Source organism: Nestor notabilis, unplaced genomic scaffold (assembly GCF_000696875.1).
Source record: "Nestor notabilis isolate BGI_N333 unplaced genomic scaffold, ASM69687v1 scaffold5830, whole genome shotgun sequence".
Taxonomy (NCBI): domain Eukaryota; kingdom Metazoa; phylum Chordata; class Aves; order Psittaciformes; family Psittacidae; genus Nestor; species Nestor notabilis.
In genome coordinates, this window is record NW_009912397.1 from 49,742 (window position 1) to 58,942 (window position 9,201).

The 9,201-nt window shown below is 51.2% G+C and overlaps 1 protein-coding gene across 1 annotated transcript in view; it reads right to left on the bottom strand.

The window, feature by feature from the left end:
• The window catches only part of ARHGAP26 (Rho GTPase activating protein 26), a gene marked incomplete at its 5' end in the record, with an annotated part of 93,091 nt that overhangs the window by 44,165 nt on the left and 39,725 nt on the right, over positions 1–9,201 (bottom strand). The window contains 3 exons of the mRNA XM_010019316.1: positions 5,400–5,505; positions 6,359–6,417; positions 7,489–7,576. Coding sequence (XP_010017618.1) covers positions 5,400–5,505; positions 6,359–6,417; positions 7,489–7,576 — 253 coding nt within the window. The remainder of the gene's footprint in view (positions 1–5,399; positions 5,506–6,358; positions 6,418–7,488; positions 7,577–9,201) is intronic.

A 9,201-nucleotide genomic window follows, 5' to 3' on the forward strand; every position in this document is an offset into this window, starting at 1 on the left:
GGCATATGCCGCATTACATGCTACTGAGGGACCCTGCCAGCGCTGGTGATGTAAGCTTTGGTCTAATTTAAGACACCATTATCATATCTAGAGAGATGACTCTGATGCGTGATGGAGATACAAGTGAAGAAGCCACTAACAGATGCTGCAGCCTCTGCAGCACGCTCCTCTCCGGCTGAGAACTGGGGCACCCGCAGGAAGTAGAGGGACCTTCTGGAGAAGCACAGAAGAAAAAGCTACCAAACAGCTACACTATGGACAATCCAAGTTAAGGAGGTTAAAAGTTCATTTGCAGAAGCAGAACAAAGCCTTTTGCTAATTTGCACATTACAGGAAGCCAAGTCCAGAAAACACAGCAAACACCTACAGGTTTTGGGGCTTTTTGTTAAATTCTGCAGAATTTCATTTTAGAAACAAAACCAGAAGGATCCCTGTTTGTGTTTCCAGGTCCTGCTCACCCAGAGCTTGGGGCAGCCAAAGCCTTCAGCTCTGGAGAGGCTGATTGATCCTAGAATCCCAGACTGGTTTGGGCTGAAGGGACCTTAAAGCTCCCCCAGTTCCAACCCCTGCCACGGGCAGGGACACCTTCCACTAGAGCAGGTTGCTCCAAGCCCCTGTGTCCAACCTGGCCTTGAACACTGCCAGGGATGGGGCAGCCACAGCTTCTCTGGGCACCCTGTGCCAGCGCCTCAGCAGCCATACGCTCTGGTACGGTGCTCACCAGTCTGCACCCATCCTAACTCTCCTTAGCATCAGCTAAGACCTGATGCTCCAAACCAAGACACAAAGCAGAGAAACAAAACGAGAGAAGAAATGGGAAAAAAAGAGAAGATGGGTTAGATACAGCACAGCACGAGCCTGACCCGGGACAGATGAGCCCAGGCAGGATCCTCCCAGATCCTGCAGGGCACAGTGTGCCTTACAGGAGTCACTTTTCATGTGACATTCCTTTTGCTACCCAAGGGACCACCCAGATCCTTTGGTCCACTTGAATTCCCAGGGCTTCCCCGGGAACCCAGCAGCACCACAATCCAAAGGGATCAGAAAGAGGCGCTGGGAAAAGGAATGGATGGCTGCCTGGCCTGGCCACACAAGGTCAGAGAGCTCAGTCGCTATTTTCCTCTGGCAGCCAGATCAGGTGAGGAGCATATGAGAGCAGTGCATCTCGGAGGCCTCAGCGGCTGGTGGAAATTTCCAGAACGTCCTGGACAAGAGTGACTTACTGGAAGTAATACATAAATCAAGCAATGAATAGTTACCAGCCAGCAGCATAAACAGCTGCCACGGGGATGAAATCAGACCTGCTGTGCCAAGAGGCGTCAGCCTCCTTGCCGGCTGCACCTTCGGGGGGAACAGGGAAAACAGACCAAGGAAAAGCCCATTTCTGGGCACACCGCAGGCCCCGGTCCCGCACAGGAGCCTTGGTGGGTTTCCCAAGGCTGCTGGCACAGAGCAAACCATGGCGAGCACTGCGCTGGGGACAGGACCTGGCTCCTGTGGGATCTGCATGGCCAGCTCGGGAGCACGGCACAGTGCTGCCAGGGACAGGACTGCTCCATAAGGAAAACAAGTACCAGGTTGTATTTGTGGGCAGAAGACCCAGAGGAATTTTTATCCTGTTCTCCTTTGCCAGCACCCCTGGTTCAGCAAAAAACGAAACGGCCCCCGCTCCTGCCCTGTCCTGACAATGGGCTGTCGCAGAGGGTGGGTTCCAATGGATCTCCAGGCTGTGGCTGATCACAGCCACCCCACAGAGCCCATGGAAAACATCCACGCTGATAAGAGGAAAACAATTTGTGCTCAAGATAGCAATCACTGTCATGTTGGTTAAAACACGTAAACTAGAAAACACCACCGCAGCAAAACTAAAGAGAACTAGTCCCTGCTGGCCAGGCCACAGCTCTGAGTGATTGAAGATAATTCTGCTAAACACACGTACGCATTTCTTCTGCAGCATCCTTCATGGTTTCGACCTTTTTCCAGGAGAGGAGTGGACCTGCAGGCCCTGCTCCTTGGACCAGGGAATGCGCAGAGCAGTAGCAGCAGTAATGCATGGCCAGCAGTGATGCATGGAGCGATGCAGAGCTGCAGGAGCATCTCCGGAGCCCCACTGAAGGGGGCACAAGCACAGCACCATCTGTATTGGAGAACCTGGATCTCACTGCCAGCGAACAAAGCAAGGCTCAGCTGTCAAAGTATATCCATGCAAAACAAGTAATTCCCAAATGCTTGAAATATCATCGGAGCAAGCTCCTTCTGCTAAAAAAGAAGGAAAAGACAGGGATGATATTGCAGCCCCACTAACAAAAATGGCAGTTTTCCCACAGCACCACTAGCACAGCCGCTGCGCGCTCCATGCGCCTCTGCTTCAATTCAAGTTATTTGGCAGGGAAAAAAATACATGGTTTAATCAGAGCTGCCACATGCTGTTGATAAAAGAGCACTGGAAACAGCAGTATAGCCTCTCTGGAAGATGGGTGCCAGGCCAAAAGGGGATATCTGCAGGAAAACAGCACCAAAGCACACAAGAAGCGTGTTGCTCAGTGACTGCTGCAGGCCAGGCTGCACCCAGGGTGCTCTGCAGCACCCAGGCAGTGCTGATTTCCTCCTTTCCCAGCTAGGAACAGTGGCAGTAAAAATATCCCAGGATAGAGAGAAAGCAAACCCTGAGGAGGGCGAGAGGAGTCCTGCACCATGCAAAGCTCGAGGCTCCTGCCCTGATGGGCACAGGGAAGGGTGGGCACAAACCGCTGGGAAATGATGCTGGGGGAGCAGGGAGCCAGCAGTGTCCCAGGGCACTCAGCACCTCCCCTGGCATCAGTTCTTCATGTAGCTTTGTAAAACGGGTATTTCTCCTCCTTGAAGCGGGGAATGAGGAGCACTCTCAACAGCCATCCCTGCAAACACAGAAAGCTCCACGGATTACTAGGCTGACTAAGCAATAGTGATGCTGGTAACTAAAACAGCTACGAGAAACTGGAGGAGATATGTGCTGGGCTTGTCCTTCAGTTCTTTGAAAGACATGGGCTATTCTGCCCTGAGACAAGAGAAACCAGGCGGGTTTTAACATCATCCAGAGCCTCACTGGCTCCAGCTGCCTGTTGGCAGAGCCAGCAGATGCAAGTACAGGGCGCACTGGGAAGGGGCGAACTGCGGGTGTTCAGGCTTTCCTGCAGATCCCCTTGGAAAAGCATCAGAACAAAGAGATCTCCTCTCTTTCAGGAACAGTAAATCACAGCCGAGTTTATCACAGGCATCCTGACAGTGTGAGCGTGTCCCAGGAAGAAAAATTAAAGGTTGCACCTAGTCATGGGTCAGAGATTAACACCATAATAGCAAGTTTCACTGAACCAGGGTCTGCAGAGCAGAGGACATTTGCAGCATTACGTTCCTGAGGAGGGAACAGGGATTGCTCATGCTTCGGAATACACAGGGAGTAATTGCCAGGACACACAAACAGACTGGAGGCAACGCAAACAGGCTCAGAGATGCAGCAAGAGGCAGAAATCAACTCAATTGCCTATTCACACCCTGCCTGTGCCTGTCCCCAGGACCCATCCTCCCCCAGTTCCAGCTCTCCTTCCCCCCCGAGCCAGAGCAGGACCCACAGCACTTCCCCGCTGTGCAGAGGGAAGGGCACTGCTCAACCACCTCAGAGGCACTTCTCCCATCTGGTATTTCATTTGTGCTAGTAATTGCCATTTCTGAACCTATCAGCTGTGATAGCAGGGGTTTGTACTGTTATTAACCGCAGCCCCACACCACATAAGGAGCCCCATGTCCCTTTTCAGTGAGCAACAGTGAACACACACACCAAAAAATCAGATGTAAGATGACACAGGATGGACTCTATGTGACTGATACAGATAGAGTCCTGCTTTTACTGTGAGAGCTCCACAGTAATACTGTGAGAAATACTTTTCCAGTTCTTGAAGAAAAATGGTAAATCATCATTATTCATACATTACTTAGAATAAATAAAAAGTCAGAATCAGATGCGTGCTCGGAAGGGCTCCTTTGGCTTTGCCAGCATTAGCCGTGGATGCCCTCCTCTTGGTTCCCCACACCAGTGACAGAACAGCACTGAAATCCAGCCCCTCCCCTCCCATCCCAGAGCATCCCCCTTCTCCATGCAGGCTGCCCATGTTCAGGATGGGCTGTTCCTCTGCGCCCACAGCCCGGGATGCCCCAGGAACAGCACTGGGACCAGGGTTGCTGCTGCAGGGCAGTAGCTCCATGGAGCAGGCTCTCACTCCTCAGCTTCCTGCCTTTCTCTGAGGTATTTTTTTCCCATTAAACAACCACTATGAGCTGTTTCTCTTCCTACTCACTGTGTTTTGTTTTAGTTCCTTGTCCACTAAAGCAGCATGAGACCCATTGTATTATCTGCCTGCCCTCTCCAGGTCTCTCATTCAAACCCCACCAGGTTTTCCTTTAAATGAAAAGCACTTAAGCAGTTATGAGATTCCTCACACATATTTGGCTGATGGGAGTACCTGGAACTGCCTGGCCCTTGGCTTGAGCCTGTAAATAAAGCAAGTTTTGAAACTGAGATCTAAAACAGCTCTTTGGTTTTTAACAGCCTTGCCGGAGAGTCCATGGAACAGATACAAACCCATGTCAAAAGAAAGCATCTGGAGTCATTTTCAATCCTATTTCAAGTAGCATTTGTTATTTTTCCTCTTAAACAGATAACTTCAGGTTCTCCCAGACCTTCTTCTAACCGGTTATTCAGATCAACTCATTCCTCAGCTTCCTGCCCTATCCCTCCTGCTCCCATGGCACCGGTGGGAAGAGCGAGGGCAGGTACGACCCCGCAGCCTTGAGGCTGGCGCAAACACCTGATGATGCTTTCACTTTTAAAACACTAATCAAAGGTTTCCATAGCAACCTGCAGGAGCAGGATGAAGATGGGAAATTATAGGTCAGCTCTACCACTGAAAGCAAAAAAAATCATTCCATTCCTGTGCCCTCGGAAAGTTTCAAGGTGACCTTGGATTGATTCATCAGGTTGCATAAAGGCAGGAAATACACTATTGTAGCAAAGAAGTGGCTCCTAGTCCTTTAATACTAGGCTTGATCTGAAAGCCAGGGAGGAGCCTAACCTCTGCTTTGCCTCCTGGACAGCCAGACCCGTTACCACACCATTAAGAGCATCATCATATTCCCAGGAGCGTGGGGGTCTCTCCTGGTGCTGCTGCAGGCTGGGGCTCAGCAGGACCATCCCATGCACTCCTCCACCCCACAGCCTTCATTCCACTCACACACAGGTCTACAGGTCCTCGCCAACCAGATATGACTCAATACCACGTGCACACACACAAGGAAACTTTTCTACCACTATTAACTTTCAGAGGAAGTGGAAAAAGGACAGAAAAACATATCAGTCATAAACGTACTTTGCCAAGTGGTTCATGAGCAAGTGCAGCATCTGCCTGTTTTTCTCCGGGAGCCGATGGACGAGGCTGTGGATCTCTGACACCCTTGACTCCTGATTCTCCAGTTCTGCATTGGAAATAGGAGATGACTTATTTCTGCATCAGGGGGGTTATTACGGAAAGAGGCATGCAGGAACTGAACACTAACACCAACAGACATCCCGGGGACCTGCTCCACCAGGCACGCGGTGGACATTCTCCACAGCACTTTTCCTTTCTACCAACCACAACTGGTTGTTTTCAAAGGAAACAGTGAGCTGAGAGCAGATGTCAGCCATGTGAAAAGCCAGCTGTGATCAGGGAAGGGGCTGGCTGTAACCGACATCAGCACATTCCCATTCGATGTGTTCCCAAGCACCATCAGGATGTGCCCAGCACTGTGCCTGGTGATGCTGCAGCATCTGGTGGCGGTTGGATCCACCAGTGCTGACAGACGTGTCCCAACAGCCTACGCAGGAACCGTTGAAGGCCATCACTAATGTGGCCACGGAGCACGTGAGCCCTCCTCACCCTTGGTCCCAGCCACGCACAGAGGCTGCGGTGTGTGCCAACAGTTACCTGCTTTCACGCAAAGCTCCACCTCCAGGGTGGCCAAAGGAAAGTGGCACAGACACCTGAACCACAGCCGACCTCATCAGATCCCTGTAGGTGGTGTTTGAACAACAGCCTCCCCTCTTGGGAACATGATGGTCAGAGCACTGATGCCACCAGCCAGCTCCCCGTTCCCGGCACCACCTGCGCTTCCTTTTCATCTCGTTCAGTCCCAAACAACAACATGCCCCTTGTCTCTCCGTTCTCATCCTACTTTCCGGGACTGAAGGAGAGGGAGGTCAGTGGGGAAGCAGCAGGGCAGGGGTTATGCTCAGTTACTTGCAAATTAGGCTCCTCTTTCAGACCAGTGCTGTCAACAACAAACTCACTTGCTGCTTTGATGAAGCTCCTTTGAAACTGGTACATCATGAGCGGCCCTGGAAGCATTCTGGAAGATAAAAAGGTAACACATACAAAACACATCTGAGTAACACAATCCACAGAAATAGAGCTTTGCCCTTACCATTTATAAAAGTGCAGAATTAAGCAACAGCAACTCTAATTAATTCCCCCCATCAGAAGGAATAAGATCTATTGAAGCACCTTTGATTTATTCTGCCTCCCTTTTCTGCATCGCACTGAATCCATTTTTAACTTCAGCATTCCTTCAGTACCACGGAGGTTCAGTACATTAGCGAGCCCATGGGTTCCAAATAAGTTTAAAAATAAGTTAAAAAGAGAAACAAGCCTCATCATAAAACTTTAACAGTCACCGTTCCCACTCAATTCCCCATTCTCCCCTCCCACTTCCACATCCCATCAACGGGACATCTCGCTGCTGCTGGTATTCCCCAGAGCTTTGTACAGTTCAAACTCCAGAGCAAAGGTTGCCAATCATGAAAAATGATGTAGTGATTTCCTAGGCTGAGATCCACCAAGCTAATTATCCTCATCACCCTAATTGGATTTAGCCTCTCTTGTGCTTTCTCTCTCAAATAAAACCCAATGCACAGAACAGCATCAGAAAACACAAAGCTGCAGTCATGACAGGTAGAAGCATGTTGTGGATAATGAGATGCCAACAAACTAATCCTTTGGAAAGATAACCCACAACGATAAAGGCATTGACTTGCCTACAGGAATTATTACTACAGCAGAGCTCAGCACCCCATTCTAAGCCACAGCCCTTATTGGATCCCTGCACTCACCGCCTGCCCCACGCTCATGAGGCAGTACCCATCAGGAAAAGCTTAGGGAAAAGCTCAAACCAAGGCAGGGGACACAAGAACGAGTTTTTAAGACCATATTTGTAACACATGCATCTGCCAGAGAGCTGACTCTGTTCCCCAGATCCTCCTCAGCCATGCTGGAGGGTCAAGGGAAAACCCAGAACCAATTCTCTCAGAGCAGTTTCTCCTTTGTTACTACTGAAGTGCTATTGCAAAGGATCTACAGTTACAGGAAGTAACACCCCAAACCATCACTGACTACACCTGAAGCTGAGGCTTTCCTGCCTTACCTCAGGTAAGTCTTCAGAGCACTGGTAATGGTCTTTATCTCCCACTCTGCACAGATCTCCGTTTCTGTTTCAGTGGCTGTTTTGGGATCTAAGGAAAAAGAAAGGAAAAAAGTGAACCCAAGTGACGATAATTCCAGCTCTCACCAGCTCAGCTGTGCAGGAACACATCATGTCCCATTTTATTGCTAATCCCCAGCCCAGTGACACAAGCTGACACTTGTGCAGGGAAGCAGAGTTCAGTATGTGAATGGGCCACACTCACTTGCAGGGGACAAGAGAAATAAGGGGAAAACATGAACCATGAGCAGCGAGATCAGCAGTGTAAGTGAAGCGTGACATGGCACAGCACAGGGGACAGCAGTTCAGTGACAGAGGTGACAGAGCAGGGCACAACATGACACAGACCCCGACAAACACAGACACCCCGAGGACTGAGCAAGAAATCCCAGCCTCAGGCAGGCTGCAAGGCATCGCCCCACCAACCAACCACGTGAGTTACGGCAACGGTGGCATTGGGGGTGTCAGGCAGGCAGCAAGGGCAGACGGAGTGCTGGAGGCAGGAGCCTGCCCAGGTGTGCGGGGGGACAGGAGGTGGCTTGTTCTCCTGGCCATGGTGGGGAAGAGCCCCGGGAGCCCCCCCGCCCTGCCGCAGAGGGTTTGGGAAGCTGTCCTCTCACCCGCTCCCAGCACTGCAGTGTCAGTGTCTGCAGGCAGCCTCCGAAGTGCCTGTTTCATTGCCGAGCACTGCAGCATGCTTCTCTCCACCTCCTCCGGGGCCTTCCCTTCCTTTCCACATTTTTTCCACTCCTATCTTCTAAAAAACTCCTTCAAAGACATCAAAAAACCATGCAGCTGTTCTGGACCATGGAAACAGGCGGCTCCAGAGCAGCAGCCAGCTCCTTCCCAAGGCGGATCTGAACCAAACCACACTCGCAGGAATCTGCAGCTTTCTGCTCCCCCTGCCTCCTGCAAACCACGCACCCAGGTTGGGAAGCCAGACTTGTCTGCACAGGGCTCCACAGCGACATCAATAAGGTGCTATTTTTATGGATTTCTGTGAGAACACCTCAACGCTTTGACAGTAGAAGAGCCCTCGGGAAGGAGTGACTGCTCCCTCCTCCAGCATCTCCAACCATGCTGGGACCCCACCACACTGGGGTGCTGCTCCTGGGGGACCACCACTGCCTGTACACCCGCCCCTCGCAGACACGGATGTGGATGGAGTTTATTTCTGACTCTTCCCTGACAATTGCATGTCAAAACCTACCATGAGATCAGTGCTAAGTGGCCCGGCCATGGATACCTCACAGCAGTGCCCAGGAGCTGACTGCCCGGACTAAAGACAGAGGCTGCTCCATGGCAGAAGCAGCTGCAAATGTGGAGGAGGGAGAAGTAAATGCAGGAGTGAGTTGTTTCCCTCCTGCTTGGATGCTGCTTCCTGAACGTTCTTTGCTAACTTGGTCCTGGCAAACAGGCTGAGAGAGCTGGGCTGGTTCAGTCTGGAGAAGAGAAGGCTCCTGAAGGGGACACCTTAGAGCAGCTCCAGGGCCTAAAGGGGCTCCAGGAAACCTGGAGAGGGGCTTTGGACAAGGGATGTAGGGACAGGACAAGGGGAATGGCTTGAACCTGCCAGAGGGGACATTGAGATGAGCTCTGAGGCAGAAGCTCTTCCCTGTGAGGGTGCTGAGGTGCTGGCACAGGGTGCCCAGAGAA